At 35.8% G+C, this 21,973-nt stretch overlaps 3 protein-coding genes and 1 long non-coding RNA gene across 10 annotated transcripts in view; 2 read left to right on the top strand and 2 right to left on the bottom strand.

The window, feature by feature from the left end:
* LOC309486259 overlaps window positions 1–21,973 on the top strand; it is a 323,243-nt gene that overhangs the window by 229,911 nt on the left and 71,359 nt on the right. The window lies entirely within an intron of this gene.
* On the bottom strand, window positions 416–5,961 carry LOC309486224 (uncharacterized protein). Of its 4 annotated transcripts, none has more exons than XM_082153483.1 (3): window positions 5,320–5,961; window positions 2,864–4,463; window positions 416–1,282 (listed from the first exon to the last, which is right to left on the bottom strand). In XM_082153483.1, exons 1-2 carry the CDS (start codon window positions 5,392–5,394, stop codon window positions 3,681–3,683), a joined length of 858 nt encoding a protein of 285 aa, XP_082009609.1. In that variant the 5' UTR covers window positions 5,395–5,961; the 3' UTR covers window positions 416–1,282; window positions 2,864–3,680. The 4 variants fall into 4 exon arrangements, with proteins under 4 accessions (XP_082009609.1, XP_082009610.1, XP_082009611.1 ...); XM_082153484.1 differs by having other exon boundaries at window positions 416–1,279; XM_082153485.1 differs by lacking the exon at window positions 5,320–5,961 and adding an exon at window positions 5,034–5,312.
* Window positions 7,175–11,313, bottom strand: LOC309486235 (uncharacterized protein). 4 transcript variants are annotated; one of them, XM_082153501.1, is made up of 3 exons: window positions 10,221–10,949; window positions 8,428–10,167; window positions 7,175–8,036 (listed from the first exon to the last, which is right to left on the bottom strand). In XM_082153501.1, the coding sequence occupies exon 3, from the start codon at window positions 7,946–7,948 to the stop codon at window positions 7,265–7,267; it is 684 nt and encodes a 227-aa protein (XP_082009627.1). In that variant the 5' UTR covers window positions 7,949–8,036; window positions 8,428–10,167; window positions 10,221–10,949; the 3' UTR covers window positions 7,175–7,264. The 4 variants fall into 4 exon arrangements, with proteins under 4 accessions (XP_082009627.1, XP_082009626.1, XP_082009628.1 ...); XM_082153500.1 differs by lacking the exons at window positions 8,428–10,167; window positions 10,221–10,949 and adding an exon at window positions 11,205–11,313; XM_082153502.1 differs by lacking the exons at window positions 8,428–10,167; window positions 10,221–10,949 and adding an exon at window positions 8,134–8,414.
* Window positions 12,351–21,799, top strand: zbtb8os (zinc finger and BTB domain containing 8 opposite strand). The gene is made up of 7 exons (XM_082153513.1): window positions 12,351–12,505; window positions 13,741–13,765; window positions 14,043–14,164; window positions 18,164–18,246; window positions 18,332–18,384; window positions 20,146–20,182; window positions 21,442–21,799. Exons 1-7 carry the CDS (start codon window positions 12,424–12,426, stop codon window positions 21,526–21,528), a joined length of 489 nt encoding a protein of 162 aa, XP_082009639.1. The 5' UTR covers window positions 12,351–12,423; the 3' UTR covers window positions 21,529–21,799.

Genomic DNA, 21,973 nt, shown 5'->3' with positions numbered 1-21,973 from the left:
AACTGATAATAAAAAATATAAAAACTTCAAATTATATAATGAAAAGGAGATGGAGCTCAGATAGATTAGGGGGTATGGTAGCTTTTTATTTTTATTTTGAATTTAACAGTTTAAATCTTAAAATGTTATTGCTGACTATTTGTAGCCTACATTTCGCTTTGCAATGCAAACTATTCACAGCATGCTTAAAAATAAAATCTAAGAATAAAATTTTTTGATTGACAGGCACAAAATGTGACTACTTGTAGAGAGGAACCTTGTCTTGCAGTGTATGATTATACATTTTGAGTGTTTTGTACATGCACATCTTATGTGAAAACTTGAAATGTGAGATTGAAAGGAGTTTGCAGACCATGTCTAAAAGAAAAGCAACTTTGTTATTGGGGAAAATAATGTGAGAAAACAGGACAAGATGCATGTTTTGAGTAGATTCATAGTGCATATGTATAACTTTATTTTAGAAAATTATTAACGTGATTAAACTGTCTGTAGTATGCAAGCAATTAAGAAAAACTGTAATAAAAAAGAAACCATGTGAAGCTCTTCATTGGCATCGTGCAGGTACAAATCGTCAATAAGAAGGGCATAGCTGAAAACAAATTAGAATAAACCGTAGGCTAAATCATAAATTCGTGTGACATGCATGAATGTACATCACATAAATTTTTGTCTGAATGCAGTTTACGATGCATATTTAAGGTGTATTTATAAGGGAAAGTCTTTCCACAGTCTGGACAGGAGAAAGGCCTCTCTCCCGTGTGAATCCGCATGTGTTTCTGCAGAGTTGTGCGGCGTGAGAATCCGCTTCCACAGACGGGGCAACAGAACTGTTTTTCAGCATGACAGTCGCTGTGGTGGCGATTAAGATTGGTTTGACTGAAGAACGTCTTGTCGCAGTGCGCGCAGGCGAACGGCCTCTCGCCTCTGTGTTTGTTAAATGACTTTGGAGTGCGGTGGAGACACAAAACTTCTTGTCACACTGATCGCAGCTAAAGCTCTTCACGATCTTTCGTTTGTTACCTGTGTGGATGGTGTTGTGCATTTTAAGCCATTGTGCACACCGAAACCCTCTCCCACAGAGTTCACAGGTGTACGGCTCTTCTCCTGTGTGTATTCGCATGTGACACACCAGACTTGTGCTGTGGATATATTCCTTGCCACACAATTTACAGCTGAATTTTTTGGGGTCTCTGATGAACTCTCCCGTTTAGTATCAGACTCGTCCTTTTTGATCACAGGCTTCATATCGATGCAGTCGGGACACCAAGAGAAACAGCAGCTACTGGAGAAACAGATTGAGAAATAAATCACTCATATTTATCCCTTAGTTGTATATAGGCCATTCTAAAGAAGCTGTATATAGTACTATTCTAAAGAAACATCAGTTGGTTAAAAGGCAATGCAGAAAGCTAGTTCTGAAAACAACTGTACACTTGCTTTGATTTAGCATCTAATCTAATAGCATTGCAAAGAGTAACTTTGAAGAAAAAAAAGTGTAAAATAAAATGGTAACACTGAATGTCACTGTAATAATAAGTAAATGTTACTGTAGTAATAACTATAAAGTATGCATAATTACATGCATCTAAACCAACCCTTATTCCTAACCCAGTTCTCAGTTCTGTTACAAATTTCGCTAACTATTTTTTTTATCACCATAATGGAAAATCTTTTTATTATTATAAAATTATTGATAGCTTACAATAAAAAAGTAACTATCACTCTGCAACTGAACTGGTATATATATATGACATGTAAACATACATTTGCATGACAAAATGCATGCATTAGACAGGCCACTGAGACCACACTTAGATCAAAATCAAACTTGAAATGGAATGAAAACATGACGACTGTGGGGGTTTAAATGAGCAACCAGCTTGGTGAAATAATTGTATGTATATATATATATATATATATATATATATATATATATATATATATATATATATATATATATATATATATATACACACACACACACATTTTAAAACACCACTACAGTAACCTGCCTATATTTGCGGGTTTTCAAAATGTGTCAAGTTAAAATAAGCTTAACTTTTAAACTTTTAACTTTTAAAAGGCACATGGCACGAGACATAAGCTCTAATAAGCTAATAAAAAAAAAAAAACTAAATGTTTGTATGACGCGTCTTGCGGATGACACGACACGGCGTTCTAAAAGAAGGACGTTTTAGAACGTTCACGCGTTCTCTGTGAAAGAAAAAAGACGCAAAGAACTGAAATGAGAACAAAGACATCAAAAACAGGCCAGCAGCTGCAAAAGACACAAGGTGCAAGAGCAATGGAAACCCCCTCAGTCTAGTGCATGTTTACAAAGGCAAAAGCAAGGCTTTCAGTGTAACGGCCCGTTGCAGCTTCCATAACCTCATATTATCTGAAAAACAACGAGGAATGTTCGTTCTTTAATACATTTGTCAAACCACGTAACTATTTAAATGCGACGTTAAACACCCACCTATAAAGACGATTTAAATCTTTCAATACAGTCAACACGGCATAAAACACGTCAACACGGCATTTATTGCATGAATTTCGTGATAAAAGTGACAAAATATGAAAGCTGACACTTTATTTCATATCAAAAGCAACAAAGCTTATTTCTATTATTGGATGGCAGGCTTGCTTATAATGTTTGAAGAAGTTTGCTCACGAATCAACGGGAAACATCATCGACAAAATCGATTTAATCGATATTGTCCACCCAGCCCTATTTTCCATTATGCACGTATTCAGATGTTAACTTAAATGCCTATATATTTGAGTTTTCACTTTGAAGGTTACAAGTTCAATCTGAAAATCACTGGTCAATTATCTTAAATCTTAATCATAAAGCACTTACTTGCAATGTTCTTGTTCAAGGGAACATCCTCGGAGTCTGAACCAGAAATGAGCAACTCCAACTTTTGACACTTCATTCTTCACTTCTCGGTTGGGTAGCAGAACCGAAGACAGTCAGTGCTGCCCCCGTCTGTCGTCAAAAGATGCTGAAAGTATTGCTCAGTAAATTGATTTGCAAAAAAATCTGTTGGGGGAGAGTAATACATTAAGAAAAACATAATTTTATAAATAAAGTGTTTTAACGGAGATCAGGTTATGATGGAAATTGATCATATTCATAGAGCAGTGCTTATAAAGCAGTAAAAAAAATCTTAGGCACGTTAGTATTTTCACCATAAAAAAAATATTTTAAACCAGTTATGTATATCTTTTGCTGTAATGTGTCAGTAGGAAATATCAGTTTACATTTCCAAACATTAATTTTGCCATTAATTGTAATATTCCAGTGAGATTTTTGTATGCAAAAGGTGTCAAGACTCCTCGTGCATATACAAATCTCACTGGATTATTAAAGATAAACACTACAGCAAAAGATATAAATAACTGGAAATACAAAATAAATAAATACAAATGTGCCTAAGGCTTTTGCACAGTATTGTATGCATAATTTGAAAAATGTAAGAAATGTAGAAAATCGACAAATGAAATCAAAACTAAAAAGGAAATCATGTGAAGTCAAGCTCTTTATTGGCACTGAACAGGTATAATGAGATTCAGTAAGAAAAGGAAAAAAAAACAATAAAAGGGATGTGGCTTAAAACAAAAACGGATAAATAGAATAAATCATAAACTCATGTGATGCATGAATGTGCATTACGTCAACTTTTGGCTGAGTGACGTTTACAATGCATATTCATGGTATATTCATAACGGAAAGTCTTTCCACACTCTGGACAGGAGAAAGGCTTCTCTCCTATGTGAATCCGCGTGTGTTTCTGCAGCGAAAAAAGGCGTGAGAATCCACTTCCACAGACGGGGCAAGAAAACTGTTTGCTGTCAGAATGAGAATCGACCTGGTGGCGTTTAAGATTGGTTTGACTGAAGAACGTCTTGTCGCAGTGTGCACAGGCGAACGGCCTCTCGCCTCTGTGTTTGTATAAATGACTTTGGAGTGCGGTGGAGCCAGTAAACTTCTTCCCACACTGATCGCAACTGAATCTCTTCACGCTCTTTCTTTTGTTACCCGTGTGGACGCTGCTGTGCAGTACAAGCCAGTCTTTACGCCGGAAGCCCCTCCCACAGAGTTCACAGGTGTACGGCGCTTCTCCTGTGTGTATTCGCATGTGACGCACCAGGCTTATGCTCTGGCGATACTCCATGCCACACAAATTACAGCAGAATTTTTTACCCCAAGTCTTTTTGCCATTTGAAAAGTGGGAGATGGATGGTTCAGCTTCTGTTTTAGTATCTGAAGGACTTCCATCAGGCACCTGAATACTTCTCACTGTATATTTCAGCCGTTGGCAAAAGAGCACAGCTGATCCCTCCATTTTGCTCAGCACCAAAGTTTCCATTCTCTCCTTAGTCGTCTCGGCCCTCGAAACTCCAAGAAAATTCTCAGAAGGCTTCATTTCGATGCAGTCAGGACTCCAGACCATCAACTAGGGAAACAGATTGAATAGAGATGTAAACATTCAGATTTATTCCTCAACTGTACTCATTAAACCCAAATTCCCCATAAATTAATTATACAATAACCTCATAAGTTATTTGGAAAATTAATCCACACTCAACCTCAAATATGAAGGTTGTTGCTTTTGAAGAAACGTAGTCTTCAATGAGAATAATTGAGCATATGTGTGAGTGTATAAGGAAGTTATTATGCACTAACAAGTTAACAACAGGAAAGAGTCAACAGAAGAAAGTCAGTGAACCAATGACAGAACTTGTTTTTAAGATGCAAGAATATGAATTTTGTGTCTGTATGTTTAGCAAGGGAGTTTTCGGCTAAGAGAACTACAGACTCCTTTAAGTAAGCTGACTAAAGGAAAACTTTGTATATATATATACAAAAAAAAAAAAAAAATATATATTTATTTTTTTATATATATTTTTTTATATATATATATATATATATATATTTCCCCCCTTAAACCTAGAGAGAGAGAGCCTACACACACACACACACACACACACACAAACAAACACAATGTTGGATTACCGGTACTTACCATATTATATGGGGACTGTCCATAGACATAACCTACCTACTCGTCACAGGTTTTAACATTTTCAAAAAACATAATTTCGTATGATTTTTAAAGCGGTTTTCCTCATGGGGACCAAAACATTTTAATGGTAAGACTTTCCTTGCGAGGACGTTTGGTCATAATAACGTAGGGAGAGACCCTAAATGTTTGTCAGATTTGTTTGTCGTTATTTGTCATCTCACAACACTTAGACTCAGTCAGAAACCTACTGTTAAACAATTTTAAATCTTAATAACAAAGCTCTTACTTGCAAGCCGGCAATATTTATTGTAGTTCCAATGAACAGAACATTCTTTGGTCCATTTAAAACTTTCTCGTGCATGCTTTCTTCTTCTTTATTGCACGGTTGGACAGCATGACTAATGTTACACAGTACTGCCTCCCTGTGCTTTTAGGAGGAACATCACATTCATTCGCCAGGGACCTTGGCTTGGAAGGTCCGTGTATTTTGTTGCTCTTGCCATTCGTAACTCTTTAGGATTTACAGCACCATTGACCACTATATGTTGAAATGAGACAATGAATTATTAGTAGAAGTTAATGTCAGCTCATGTTTGCTCTGTGTGGATGTATTGGCGATGTGCTGTGACTCGACCTTAAAGGGGAAGATATTGCCTGTGTTTTATCTAATGTTGTTTTTGCAGGAGTTGTTAGTTAGGAATGTGATAGGCATGCCTATCATGTGACCATGCCAAAGAAACAGTCTCAACAACAGCCGCACAGATCAGAAGTGATCCCGATAGCTTCTTATGAATGAGAACTTATAACGTGTCACGTTTATTGTCTTTAAATAACCACATTTGCATAAACTTAACATGTTCGGACATTGCTGGAATTACCCGTAGCCTACTGTTAACCAAGCAGAACCTTTAGAAAATGACATAAACTGATCTGTCATGTACCTATATTGTTTTTTCTGTGTTCTAAGATATAGTTCGAGGCTGGATTCTCATTTTCTACGGCGTTTGGAAGGGTGGAGAACTCATGTCTTCAGTAAACTTTGTCAACTAATTGAACTTAAAATTTTACTCCTGGTCTCCATTGAACATTTTGGTCTCTCTTTATGGGGTCAAACTGTGTTCCCCAACACTACTGTAACAGTAGCCGACTCTGTGTAAATCCTTTGGTGTTCTTGTTCTGCAATAAAACCATCAGTATAAATTCATAAAGTCATTGAAAGTAATGTAAATTAAATTGAATGAATATATGAAATAAAATGAGGTTGTGGTGGCTTAATAACGGTCACATACTGTTATTATCACTGGCGAGCAGAATGTTCATTTGAGTACTTTTCCCCACTCATCCTCCTGTAGGCCTATGTGGAGTGGTTTCATTCATTTCATTCCATCCCGCATCATCCCACGTTTTCTTTTTTCTCTCTGGGCACCTCCCGAACATTCCAGTTTACATTACACCTTGAAAGTGTCAATCTCAAATTCAACCCCTGTGAACCCTCTGAGTAAATTTAACGGTTCCTCACATTCCTGCCGTGATTTACACAGCAGATGCCGAGAGTTTATCGTGTTGCTCAATAAATATGGTTTTATAAATGTATTGAAATAATGTATATGGTCAAGAGAAATGAAGGGTTATCTGCATAAATAAGGTAAATTATAAGAAGTGTAGGAGGAAAGTGTATTTAGACGTTACTGAAGGCTACATTTCAGGATTCAAATACAGAAACACAAATGCTTAAATTTAAACAGAGCATTTACTCTCCATAACTTGATGAAATCAACCTTAGATGGCAATCAATTATTTGACTTCTTGTAGAGATGAACCTTGTCTCGCACACTGATTATACATTTCGAGTGGTTTATACATTCATGTTTACCCAATCATATGTGATACCATTTACCTTTATATTGCTTTTCTTGAAATGTGATGAGATGAGATATGAGACTGAAAGGAGTTTACAGACCTTATCTAAAGAATACTTTTTGGGGGGAAATAACATGACATCACAAGACATCAAATGTTGTAAAGCTGCATGTCCTGAATTATAAAAAAAAAAATTGACTCATAGTGCATATATGTATAACTTTGTTTTAGAAAAAATTTAACATGATTTATTATCTATAAGCAACTGAGAAAAACTGTAATAAAATGTAAATGTTCTTTATTGGCATTGTGCAGGAAAATAACTTAGAGTAAATCTTAAATTCATGTGATATGCATGAATTTGCATTACATCAACTTTTGTCTGAATGCAGTTTACGATGCATATCCAGGGAGTATTTATAAGGGAAAGTCTTTCCACAGTCTGGACAGGAGAAAGGCCTCTCTCCCGTGTGAATCCGCATGTGTTTCTGCAGCGTCGAGAGGCGTGAGAATCCGCTTCCACAGACGGGGCAACAGAACTGTTTTTCAGAATGAGAATCGCTGTGGTGTCGTTTAAGATCAGTCTGACTGAAGAACATCTTGTCGCAGTACGCACAGGCGAACGGCCTCTCGCCTCTGTGTTTGTATAAATGACTTTGGAGTGCGGTGGAGTCACAAAACTTCTTCTCACACTGATCGCAACTGAATCTCTTCACGCGCTTCCGTTTGTCCTTGTCTCCCGTATGGATAGTGAGGTGCAATTTAAGCCAGTCTGAACGACGGAAGCCCCTCCCACAGAGTTCACAGGTGTACGGCTCTTCTCCTGTGTGTATTCGCATGTGACGCACCAGGTTTAAGCTCCGCTTATACTCCATGCCACACAAATTACAGCTGAATTTTTTACCATTTGAAAAGTGGGAGATGGATGGTTCAGCTTCTGTTTTAGTATCTGAAGGACTTCCATCGGGCACCTGAATACTTCTCACTGTATATTTCAGCCGTTGGCAAAAGAGCACATCTGATCCCTCTATTTTGCTCAGCACCAAAGTTTCCATTCTCTCCTTAGTCGTCTCGGCCCTCGAAAACTCAAAGAAAATTCTCAGAAGGCTTCATTTCGATGCAGTCAGGACTCCAGACCATCAACTAGGGAAACAGATTGAATAGAGATGTAAACATTCAGATTTATTCCTCAACTGTTCTCATTAAACCCAAATTCCCCATAAATTAATTATACAATAACCTCATAAGTTATTTGGACAATTATCCCACACTCAACCTCAAATATGAAGGTTGTTGCTTTAGAAGAAACGTATTCTTCAATGAGAATAAGACGTATTGAGCATATGTGTGAGTATTGTCGTGGAAATTCTTTCTTGACTTTAATCAATAATTGGAAGACAGTTGGAGATCTCAAAGGTTAACAAGTATAAGCTTTATTTCTTGCAAGAAAGGCAGTTCACACAACAGGCAGAGTCTGAAATGAGAAGCGCACTGACTTCTCCTTTTGCTCAGTTTATATACAAAGAAAACTCACCGTTTCTACACCTCCCTTTCTTATCTTCTCCGTACTAGAGCTTGTGTTTTCTGATATATAAGCCCATGTACACTGTTATCTCTATTTCCATTGTCACACATATTCTAACACCCTTTTGTTATACGAGCACACACACACACACACACACACACACACACACACACACACACACACACACACACACACACGTCATTTTAAAAACTACTAAATATATATTTTGCCCATAGTTCAAGCAAGCTCATCTGTTTTTAGAGAAGAACAAACTGTTCTTTCTGCAAATGTTATTTTAAACTCGTTCTTCAGCTGTGAGGGAGAAGATGATATGCAACTTGCAGTTTCTTTAACACCATATATGGTTTAAGCTGGCTAAATAAAAAATTTCCATTACAGTATATAAGGAAGTTATTATGCACTAACAAGTTAACAACAGGAAAGAGTCAACAGATGGAAGTCAGTGAACCAATGAATGTTCAATGTTCACTGTTCAAATGTATTACTCATTAAACCATCCAAAATTCACATAAATTAACATTACAACAACCCCATAAGTTATTTAAATACTTAGGCCACAGTTAAAGGTACTATGTTACTTTTTGCCCTTCTAGCAGTTAAACAAGCAAAACTGCATGCATTTAGTGGAAGAACATTGTTTTGGTTGTGCTTCGGCTCTGCGTGACTGTGCGGATGAATATGGTTATCCTACTGCTCATTAGACGATCACTACTAAGCTTAAGAGATATAACCAGGTTAGATGGAAAGGATCTCAAGCTGACTAGGAGACGTTATTGTAGCTTTACCCATTAATAGACACGATACTTCCTTGAAAATAAATTCCAGCACAGCGCTACAACAACCATAATGAAATGACTCTTCACAATGCTTTGCAATGAACTCTGCTAGAGAGCGACATATGGCAAATTATCTGTTCAATAAAATAACGTACTCACCTGTTGTAGGCCTATAATAAAAACGCCATCTTGCGTCGCTTTACAACACTTCAAATCCCTCGGTTCTCGCCATCTCCGAAAAGCCAAGCCTATGTTGATTCTTGTTTTATTACGAGATCTGTCGCTTTCTATTTTTTTGCCAGCAGTCTCTCCTCTGTTCTGTGTTTTATTTTTTTCAAAGGTTGATTCTCCGGAGGTTTGAGATTTAGCTGCTCCATGTGTTGAAGATTTTATTATTTAGATAATAAGTAATTTAGCTATACATTTGTACACTATTATGTCCTCTGTGTGTGACTTTGGTTTGACTTTTGGGGGCTTAAAGGAAGGCTGATGCAACAGAGAATGCTATTTCAGTCATGTCACCTGGTACAAAGTCTCACCCAAAAATAATCTATAGGAGGTGACCATTTGTGGACAAGGAAGTGTGTGTATATATGTTAAGCTGGACGCTTTTTCGGAAGCGCCTTTTCTGCAGAGGAGGCGTTCGGCTTTGTTTTTTGACAAAGTCTAATATTTCTGGCATCAAAAGATCTCTGAAGTCATTTCCCTGAAAACAAAGAATGAAACCACAACATGTCAACCTTTCTCACTCAATATTTTTTTTGTAATTTCACCAGTTTAACATCATGAAATAATATTGAAGTTGGAACTACCGCCGCTCCTCCACCAAACTTTCTAATCTGCCATTCGTAAAACTGTGATAAGGCGAGTCTGAAGGTGCCAAAAATATGCCAATCACCATTAAGTATTTCACTTTTTAGAGTGCTGAGGGGAAAAATGTTGCAGAGGAGGCCTAAATTGCATGATCTTAGTTTGAACTGCTCCAGCTGATAATGTACCGACTACCTTAATTACGGAGAGCAGAGATACTGAATATTTGACCGCCTACATATTTACCAAGACACCATTTGAGCAGCAGCTACAAATAAAAAATGAACGGGCGAGTGACGCATGTACGCAAAAACTATCCCGAGGTCTAAAATAACACTTAAAATAGGCTTAATATAGTGAACCAGTGAAAGACAAAAGCACATTTAGAGACTCATTTAAATAAAAAAAAATTTGCATAGTGTTCTTTTAATGTATGAAGATTGTTGCATTAGAAGAAACGTAGTCTTCAATGACAATAAGTGGAATTGAGCGTATGTGTGAGTGTATAAGGAAGTTATTATGCACTAACAAGTTAACAACAGGAAAGAGTCAACAAAAGAAAGTCAGTGAACCAATGACAGAACTTGTTTTCAAGATGCAAGAATATAAATGTTGCGTCTGTATGTTTAGCAAGGGAGTTCTCGGCTAAGAGAACTACAGACTCCTTTAAGAAAACTGACTGAAGGAAAACTTTGTTGAGCATGAGCCTTCATTGAGACAAGATTCATAAGATGTTGACTTTTTCCATTTATTCACTAATAATCACCCATTAAAGGAATTAAATAACAGCTCAAAAAAGTGAACTCAGTTCTTACAGCATTTACATGAAAATGGCTTGATTTTGTTGAGTGACAGAGACAACATGGAATATTTGTAGTTTTAATACATTCACACACAAGACTATTTAAAAACATTTAAAAAATTTTTTTTAACTTTTATATATAAACAAGTTTTTACAATTATATATATATATATATATATATATATATATATATATAGAGAGAGAGAGAGAGAGAGAGAGAGAGAGAGAGAGAGAGAGAGAGAGATTTTACCCTGAATGTGGAAATTTGTTTGTCAGTTTTGTTTATCATTGTTTGTCAGTCAACTCACAAAAGTTAGACTCAATCAGAAACCTACTGTTAAATCATATTATATCTTAACAACAAGGCATTTACTTACAAATCACCAATATTTCTCGTAGTTCCAATGAACAGAACATTCTTTGGTCCATTTACAACTTTCTCGTGCATGCTTTCTTCTTCTTTATTTCATGGTTGGACAGCATGACTAAAGTTACACAGTACTGCCTCCCTGTGCTTTTAGGAGGAATATCACATTCATTTGCCAGGGACATTGGCTTAGAAGGTCCGTGTTTTTTGTTGTTCTGAACAGAATAACACCCTTTACAACAGTTAGTTTTGGTCATTTGGTCATCTGTCCCATTACTATGACAGCTTTAAGACATTTTTGTATCGCTCGTCTGTGTTCCTTCCCAGTATGTGACCAGAATGGAGTGGAAACGTTTTATAAATGGATAAAGAACTATTTGTGCTGTGAAGACAGAATATGAGATTTCATCCCTGACTTTTCGCAATGTTTTTCGGAGATGTAATTTTTATGTAAACGAGGTTCTGATAAAGGTCTTGTTTTTTTCATTTAAAAGAGTTTGCAAAAGTAGGCTATATGATGTCATTGGTGGCCTTTTTATTCAACTCTTATCAGGTGATACTGAGTTTATCTCTTCAATCTATAATACAAATAAGAGTTAATGATGTAGAAATAATTTTAGATAAAACATATAACAACTTTTTTTATTAAAACAAAACAAAAAACACAGCATTATACCAATGCAAATCATTTTGGAAAGCATTAGAATGTAGGCTAAGCTATAATTAGATTGATGGAAATCGGTCAGGAAGTTAAAACCTAACGTTCAGCCTGAGTTTCAGTTTTGTGTTTATGGACTTTTAGGGTGTAACAATACAAGAATGTACTAAAATTGGAACGGTTACTTTGATAATAAATAAAGATAAAATATCACTGATATATGACTGCATCTGGCAAATCCTGTGCGATGCATGTCAACAGGAAACAATCCATCAAAGCAATTTTCCTTAAAGGATTAGTTCACTTAAAAAAAAAAATGTTGCTGATAATTTACTCACCCCGACCTTGCACTGTAACATGAAACATTATACATTTAAAAAGTGATTACATTTATAAAACTGTTGCAAATACGTATTACGTTTTTTTTGCGGTCCTAACGGGACTTTTATTTTGACTCTTGTGAAATAAGATAACATAGTTCACTCATGTTCACTGTTTCTGTCTTCACACGTCTAGCATGTTTTCACGGAGATAACTCCTACAAAGGAATAAAATAACTCGGACCAGGACAATGAATGAACGCGAACTTGATCTCACGGAAGCGCAAAAAGCAACAAAGTCAAAATACCCTCCAATCACCAGGAAATATGAGTGTAAGTGAAATCAAATTCACTGTCTATTCCGCATGCGTCATGTAGATTCAGTGACGAACACAAACAAAACGTGCTTAATCGTGATTTAAATGTCCTTAAAAGTATGTCATTCATACATGAGAGTCACATATAAGTAAATGTATGGACGTTACTTGACGGGAACGTTACAGAAGCGCACTATTAACAGGCGAGTGTATTGTGACGGTTCATGAAAATGAATTGGGTCACGTGACTTGAGGTTTACGTCACCACGCACAATTTACGTAATGATAACAAATAATTTAAAATATAATAATATATATTCCCTACACCTAATTTTAAGATTAGTTATGGTAAAACGTGTATGAAGTAGCGATAGAAAAAAATAAACTCATTTGCTTTGCAGAATTATCTTTTTTTTTACAGTCTGTAGTTTCGAAGTGCTGAAACACTGCGCGCTGGCGACACCTGCAGGTCAAAACGGTGTAAACGCAACGAAAACTGAACAAACATGTAGCCTTTGATGAAAATCTTTACAAACAAATGTCTTCGTAAAAGTATAATCTTTTAAATTGACTGTAATCTATAGATAATAAATCATTAAATGTTTGGGGTCTATATAATCTGTGATATACTCCCAAAGTAGTTGTTTCATATAGTATTATATAATGTTCTAATACCTCAATCTTAAAGTTCACCCAAAAAGGAAAATCATTTACTCACCCTCAAGTTGTTCCAAACCTGTATGAATTTCTTTCTTCTGCTGAACACAAAAGAAGATATTTTGAAGAATATGAGTAAACAAACAGTTGATGGGACCCCATTGACTTCCATAGTATTTTTTTTCCCCATACAATGGAAGTCAATGGGACCCATTAACTGTTTGGTCACTCATATTCTTTAAAATATCTTCTTTTATGCTATCAGCTCTTATAAAAAAAAAAGAGAAAGTGTTTGGAAGTAAAATATTGTAGTGCCGTGATTGCTCAATGTTTTCAAATTCTGGTTTCATCACATATTTACTCTTAAAAATAAAGGTTATTTATTGGCATGGACGGTGAAGAACATTTAACATAAATGGAAAATGTTTCTTTCTAATGTTTCTTCAAATGTAAAAAAATTTTTTTTATTATTTAAAGATTAAGACTTTATAAGATCACTGCGAAGCCCTTTTGGAAGCTTTATTTTTAAGAGTTTAGGTTTGAGTGTGAATCAAAATCATGTCATCATCAAAGCAATATGATCTTCTGTTTCAGATCTTGATCATACTGCAGATGTCCAGTAAGTATTTGCCTGTGTACTGTTACTTTATTGCAAAGATAGCTGGAAATCTCAAAGCTCCACTAATAAACATCGGATGGAAAACACAGTAGTTTCAAAGGAAAAGTATGTCATTTCTGCTGATGGGTTGTTCAACATTGGGCTCGGTACCGGAAGTTTACAGGAAGAGCAAGAATGTTTGGTTAACAAGCTACAGATGCAGGGAAGATTAAAGAAGAAACATTTTTATAGTGACATTCCCAACTTTGACGCATTTGCTTTATTGTTTTTACTATAGGATTCATTCGTGGGGAGATTCTCTGGAAGAGGCTTTTGAGCAGTGTGCAATGGGAATGTTTGGCTACATGACGGATACAGAAACTGTGGAACCCACTGACACTGTAGAAGTAGAATCAGAAGGTGGGAAACAATATTCAACCTTTTCTTTTCAGACCAACTGGAATTACAGGATTCTACTGTATTAAACCCTAAATAAATAACACCAAAAATGGAAAACTAAACCTGTAGGCTTTAATCTCAAATCTCATTTGAGCTTCTCTAAATTCCATTGGTTTTTGTGTGTCATGTGACCGATTGTGACATGGTGGGTTTGAAAAGTACAAAGGAGATTTGAGAGTTACAACAATGGGAATTTTATGAAGAAAGGCTCTGTTTATGGTGCAAAAGTCTGGAATACTTAAGATTTTTTTTATGTTTCTGAAAGAAGTCTCTTATGCTCACCAAAGCTGCATTTGTTTGATCAAAAATACAGTAAAACTAATATTGTGAAATATTATTACAATTTAAAATAATAATAATAATAATAAATAATATTTTCTATCATTTATTCCTGTGATCAAAACTGAATTTTTAGCATAATTACTTCCGTCTTCAGTGTCACATGATCCTTCAGTGCATTTAAAGTTTTGCATTTGGCAAGAGCGACTTACATTGCATTCAAGAAACACATTTCATCGGTTCTTACATTCGCTAGGAATCGAACTCATCGTACAGGAAAGCGTCAGAAATCATTCTAATATGCAGATTTACTGCTCAAGTATTATCAATTCTCAGTTATAAACAATGAAGCTTATTATTATCAGTGGTTTTAAACAAGTTGTTCTGCTTAATATTTTTGTGGAAATCGTGATGCTTTTTTCAGGATTCTTTGATTAATCTAAATGTCAAGAGAACAGCATTTATCTGAAACAGAAATATTTTGTAACATTATAAATGTCTTCACTGTCACTTTAATCAATTTAATGTGCTTTTGCTGAATAAAATTATTAATTTATTTTCCTTAAAAAAAACCTGTTCTTACTGCAAACTTTTGAATGATAGTGTATCACTCTTTATATAAAGTCAAGTCAAGTCAAGTTTATTTGTATAGCGCTTTTCACAATACAGATTGTATCAAAGCAGCTTCACAGTATTAAATTAAAATAATACAACAAAGTTTGTTTCAAGAGGAATTTATTGATTGATAAAATTAAATTAAATATCCCCAAAATATCCCCAACTGAGCAAGCCAAAGGCAACAGTGGCAAGGAACCGAAAAACTTCATCAAGTGACCTAATGGTGTCCTAAAACTCCATCAGGTGACCTAATGGAGAAAAAAAACCTTGGGAGAACCCAGGCTCAGTCGGGGGCCAGTTCTCCTCTGGCATTTATGAGCTAGAGGCCGGATTGTAGTTTGAACTGTAGGATTATATGAATGCCTGGCTGAAGAGATGCGACTTTAATCTAGTTTTAAACTGGGAGAGCGAGTCTGAGCAACGAACAGTATCAGGAAGACTATTCCAGAGTTTTGGAGCCAAATGTGAAAATGCTCTCCCTCCTTTGGTGGTTCTGGATATCCTAGGTATGACCAAAAGCCTTGAATTTAGTGATCTTAAAGAGCGCGATGGATTATAGGGCGATAGAAGATCCGTTAAATAGACTGGAGCTAAGCCGTTTAGGGCTTTATAAGTCAGTAGCAATACCTTATAATTAATACGGAACTTTATAGGTAACCAATGCAGTGATGATAAAATCGGTGTTATATGATCATTCAAGATGATCATATAACATATCATAAAGCATATAAAAATGTTAAACCGCAACTGTTTTTAACATTTAATAAAAATGTTAAAAAAACGGTTTGAGTAATAATGCGTAAAGCCTTAGTGCAAACAAACAAGATGAACGTCCGGACACAGAAACAATGTGGAAGATTCATTTAGCTGAGGACATGAAAAAACTAATTTATTTTCTATACGTGTGTGTGTGTGTGTGTGTGTGTGTGTGTGTGTGTGTGTGTGTGTGTGTGTGTGTGTGTGTGTGTGTGTGTGCGTGTGAATTTTTATAGTCCCCATGAGGAAATGCAGAAAGTTAGTATGTGTGTGTGTGTGTGTGCATAGAGACTTTTTTCCAGTTCGTATCACAGACCCACTGAGCCACAGATAAAAAATAGTGCTGGAAGGAATGTGTGCTCTTTCCTTTCTTGTTTAATCAGTCTTGCTGTTTTTGGATCAGACTTTAGTGACGTGAACATAACAGCTGTGTTGTCAGATATGGCACATTCCAGCCCAATCGGGCTTCTTTTGATCTGGAGAAAGCTGGATTGGGTGGCTGGACAAAAAGCAGCTGTTTTTTTCCTCTTCGTTTCTATGTTATTTTACGAACTCAAAAATAAAGCAACCATTATTGGTTCAGTTTAAGCTAGTGGGAGACTGACCAACTCTCAAAATGCATATTACACCTGTGGTAGGAGATGACGCAAAGGCTCCTGGTAAATATGATTGTATATCTCTGAAATCATAGCACAATTGAATGATTTAATTGAAACTGAATATAGGACTATACTACTCCTGTCCAGCATCAGGTCATCTTTTAAACCGTCCAGAATGGACTCTGGTACTCGACTCGTCCTTGATTAGTTTTGACTGTGCAAAGTTCTGCATTATGTTCTACAATATGTATCGATAAATTACACATTTTTGTCTTGTCATGGTGTGCACCTGAACGTGTGTGAAATGCCTGCTAATACGCTGCATTCCTATCACTTATATTGGGAACTTTTTGCACTTAAATTGGATTATTCTTACTTTTGACATTTAAATATGAGTTCTTTCTGAATATTTTAGTCATATTTGCTAATTCTCTTTGAAGGATTTGCCCTGTTTTGATCCGGTTTCCTGGGAAATTAATTTTTTTAATATTATTTTGTCATCATTATCCTGCTTTAAGGAGATACAAATTGCCCTTTTCAACCTTGATTTGCATGGCAGTAAAATTCTATCACATTATTTTGGCAGTTAAAGTTTTGGGTGGGTTTTCCTTAGAATAGGTGTGTTTAGATGAGCTTTTGGGCTGGAGATCGTCCAACCAATCTGGCCACACAGAGCAAGGCTGATCTTTTTCTTGTTTGCCAGTTTCAGTCATGATTCAGTCATGATGTTTTATATTTATGATGATGTGTATCGTATCATGAGGTGCATGGCACCCTGCCCTACAGTGTGAGGTGATGCGTTTACTGGAATCTAGTGAATAATCGCCAGTTAATAATCCAGCCAGAGTCAGAGGAGAGTTTGTTCTGATATGAATCATCTTTAAAGCTTCAAATCTAGACCAGACCACATTCCAGAAATAATATAATTCCAGAAATTAAATTGGATTATGTCATCATAATTAAACCATGGTTAGTCTACTGCTGAGGAGTAGACTAACTAATTAATTCAGTTTTAATTAGCTGAGTCTAGTAGTTCTCAAAGTGTGCTGAGGCAGAAATGAAAACTGATCTATATAGCCGTTGCATGACTTCAGATGACCAAAACATTTTACGAGACCACTTGTATAGTGCTTTATTATTCTGTTTTTCAGACTTTTATGGAGAAAAACACTGAAAACAAGCTATTTTCGAGATTCAACGGAGAAAAAAGCACAACATTAAACTGAGATCATATTTTTGAGTTTATTTACTTCTGGTTCAGATCAGTTTAGATGTGAGAGCCTTTGAATATTGTCTTATATGGGGGGCTTGGAGTCAAAAAGGTTCAACACAGTTCCTTTAAGCAAAAGCAATTGAATAATTGTCTTTTTGTTTTTCATTGTACATCAGCCAAAATTTATGTCCGGCCTTGAATTGATGTTCAAATGTTATTTAAATTTTTTTAAAGATTTTGTAAGCTTATTGTGTAGTTGTGCTTGGAGTCAGTTGTAGTATTTGTGATCACGCAAGGAAACATGGCAAATACATAATTTTTGGCCAGGCTGTGTACAAAGAAATTATGAATACATGCAAAAACAAGAGAGAACCAACAAAATATTAATAACTGATTATGTGTTTTTCTCTGTTTTCTTATTTCTCTCTCTCATAGTAAAATAAAACATGTAGCTGTAGCGAACAAAAAGTGATTGCTTGGTGTGTTTTGTTTCAGGAGACGATATGGAGTCACTTCTTTTCCATTTTTTGGATGACTGGCTCTTTAAGTTTAGCGCTGATTTGTTCTTCGTCCCAAGGGTAACACTGTTGCACACACAGATGTTTTATTTTCCCTAAGCTCAATCTGTTTTCCAACAATCTCCCACCTCTTCCTGTTTTTCAGGAAGTCAAAGTGCTGCATATAGACCGCATACAGAACAGAATCCGCTCGATTGGGTAAGTTCTGACTCCAGGAATGCTGAGAACCTCCTTCCCAAAAGTTTTGCACCTCAGGGCCCACAGAGTTATATTACGCAAATATTCAGCAGAACAGTTACCTTTTGTGTCTTGAACCGTATGAGCTTATTTCCTTTGGGTTGGGTCTACAAAGCCAGACATGAAGCTGTGGAAAGATTCAGAAAGACTCAAAATTATGTAATTCTTTGTCGGATTCATAGTGAAAGTGAGATTTTCAATGGAAATCTTTCATGGTGGTGAAATTATTTCATCAAAGGATGAGTTTCTAAGAAAACAAGTTACAACATGTGAATCAAATTTCCTGGAAAAAAGACACAAAAAAAGAAAGGCAATACACTTGCTATAATACAATGAAATATTTGATATTGCCATTATAGGAGCTTCCAAATCTTTTGGTGTAGTCAAGTCAAGTTAAATTTATTTATATAGCCCTGTTCACTATGAAACATTGTTTCAAGGCAGCTTTACAGAAAATTATAATGTTATTGTTTATAATATCTTAATATCTTCTTTCCTTTTAGTCTCATTAAGCAGATAGGATCAAGCAGTTGAGATTTTATACAGTAGTGGCCAAAAGTGACGTCTGGCCTAAGAAAATTCACATTTTCATCTATTCGAATATTATACAAAATGTGTTAAAGATTTTGTGAGCATATTGCTATAGGCTGTGCTTGAAGTCAGTTGTTTTATGTGTGATAATGCAATAAAATTGAGCGGAGATCATTTTGGGCCAGGCGCTCATACAAAGAAATTATGAACACATGCAAAAACAAGAGAGAACCAGATAAACTATTAATAACTTATTATGTTGTAGTTCGTGTGTGTTTATCACATTAGCTTTTTTGCATGGTAAAATAAAACCTGAAGTTGTAGTTTGTATTTTTTTGTCAAATCATTTTGTCAGATTAATACCTTAACAAAGTGTTTTGTTCTTCACTCTTATTTAAAGTATTTTAAAAATATATGAAATATTTTCCTCATATTTTGATGGTTTAATTGAACTTGTAAGGTCAACTCTAGACATCACTTTTAGCCACTACTGTATATTGCTTTTCGTGAGTATACTGTATTGATGTGGGTAAAGTTGGACATACTTCACAGTCATTGCAATTCAGGCCTTTCATTGTGATTCTAGCCAACCTATTTAACAGAGCATCAAATAAACTTTCACTGCTTGATTTCCTCGTGCCCGAAAGGCGAACTCACATTCCTGACTGTGGCTGGCTTTCCCAGCAGTGACTTTCACTGCAGGTATTTGGAATTGGGGATTTCAGAGTCTGTGTCACAAACTGCTCAGAGACACAAAGGTTGAGGATCCAAAGGCAGTTTATTAGAGTAATCCAGAATCGTAATCAAACACAGGCACAAAGGTACAATCACAGGAAGGCAGTCCTAACAAACAGGCGGGCAGGGGCAAAAAGGGAATAAAAAAACCAGGCAAAAATCCAAGAGACAATGTAACCATGGAGAATGCTCAGAAATGCAGTATAAACACTAAACAAGACTTCACAGGGAATGCCCGAAAGAACCAGGCTTATATAGGGTGAGCAAACGAGAAGATGAGACACAGGTGAAAACAATGAGTGCTAATGAGTGACAGCGGTCTGTTGTGGAGTGCCCTCCGGTGGCTCTCAAGGGCACTCCAGCTGGCGACCGTTACAGTGTGCTTTCTGAGAACTACAGGTGTGAATGATGTTTACCTAAAATAACTTTTATTCTTTCTCCATTTTTATTTTGTAGATGGGGTGAAGAATTCAGCATAAATAAGCACCCACAGGTAAAGTCTGTCTGTCTGTGGCCACATCTGTGTTCTATAAAATAAAAACACATCTGTGGTAGGCAATGTTTTATCTAAACCACATCTTTTTAAACAGTAGCTCATGTTGGTATGCAATGAAGCCTATAAAGGAAACACATCAGTGGGCATTTATAGTTTGTTGATTTTTTGATAATCTATTCTGGAAATCCACCGGGATTATGACGCAACGCGTATTGTTCTTTCTGACCGCAATAACAAATAAAAACTTCCCTTTCAAATCGTCATGGGAGTTTCATAATCACAGCCCCTTCTGCAAGCTACAAAACACATTTGTCAGAAGTTCAAGATGGCCAAATAAACATTAAAATGACCACAAAATCACTTAATTGATTGTAGAAAATGCATGCATAACACTTTACCAGACTCTTCTAGCTGACCTCAACCACTATGCATGATTGGACATATTTTTGGTTGCTTGCATCAGCACTGAACCAGAGTACAGAACTTGAAGAGTACAGAAGAGTCAGTCTAATCATATACAAATAATGGGAGAAATCGTAATGCTAAATACAGTAGTCTGTTTGTAGTACATGTGCATTAGCTGGACCAGTCTGAAAAATATCTTCTTTTTTTTTGTTATTAGATGATTTAAGCTAAATTTATGATGCAGTTATTGTCAGATTTAATTCCTGATTTGAAATATACTAATGAAATGTAACTTTGTCACACAGATATTGGAGCTGTACAAACATGACTGTGTTGATACTGACTACTGTCTATGTTATAGGCAACTTAAATACTGTTATATAATGTTTATTACATTATGATCGTACTTACCAAACTTGTTATATTGTACTATGTGTCTTGACATTTTTACTGAGCTGTTTATACCCAAGTCTGATTTATCTCTTAAATAGTATATGAATAGTGGAACATTCATCTGTTTCAGTCCACTTGTTTCCAGACATAATAAACGTCATACATAAAATAAGCTCATAATAAAGTTTTTGTAAGTACAGAACACTGTTGTTCCAGGTGTTCTACATTATTTAACTTGTGAAAGTGTTTGTGAACATGTACTACGTTTATTCATACGAGCAGATCCTTTTAAGTCTTAAGAAACACTGGTGAATGTCCAAGCAAACCATTGGTTGGGCGTTTCTGGCCCTGGTTACTCAAGCAAACATTGAAATTCCATGTGGTTCATAAATTACACTTTCATTTAAACAGGCATCAGATTCCAAAGGTTTTAATGCTTTTATTTTCTTGTTTCGCAGGGTACAGAGGTGAAAGCAATCACTTACTCTGCTATGCAGGTACATGATACAGAAAAGCCAGAAATCTTCGTCATCATCGATATTTAAAATTACAACTGATTCAAAACCTCTTTTTAAATGACATGATTTGGAAAGATTGTACCTTAGTTGGAATGGGCATGTGAGAGGTGTCGTTTCTGTAAACTGTGGAGTGTTATGTGGATTACATGGCTGAAATATATTATATTTTGGACTGATTTTCATGATTATTAATGATATTAAAAAATCCTTTTTATTTTGTGAAAACATAAATATGACCCAAAATAAATACTGTCATTTAAAATGACTTAAACATCAAGACTATGCATAATCAAGCTTATTTTTGTACTAAAGTTAAAAAAATAAAATGCATCTCATCAATGTCATTATATTCTGTTCATTTTAATGTTAGGGTGAAAGTAAACCTCTCCAGTGGTGTGTGTGTGTGTCAAACCCTTTGACATCAGCAGCTGCAATGACTACAGTGATTTAACATATTTATACAGAAACAAAC

This window comes from Leuciscus leuciscus (assembly GCF_965113295.1).
Source record: "Leuciscus leuciscus genome assembly, chromosome: 22".
NCBI classification, from domain to species: Eukaryota; Metazoa; Chordata; class Actinopteri; order Cypriniformes; family Leuciscidae; genus Leuciscus; species Leuciscus leuciscus.
This window is presented reverse-complemented; position numbering and strand designations above follow the sequence as displayed.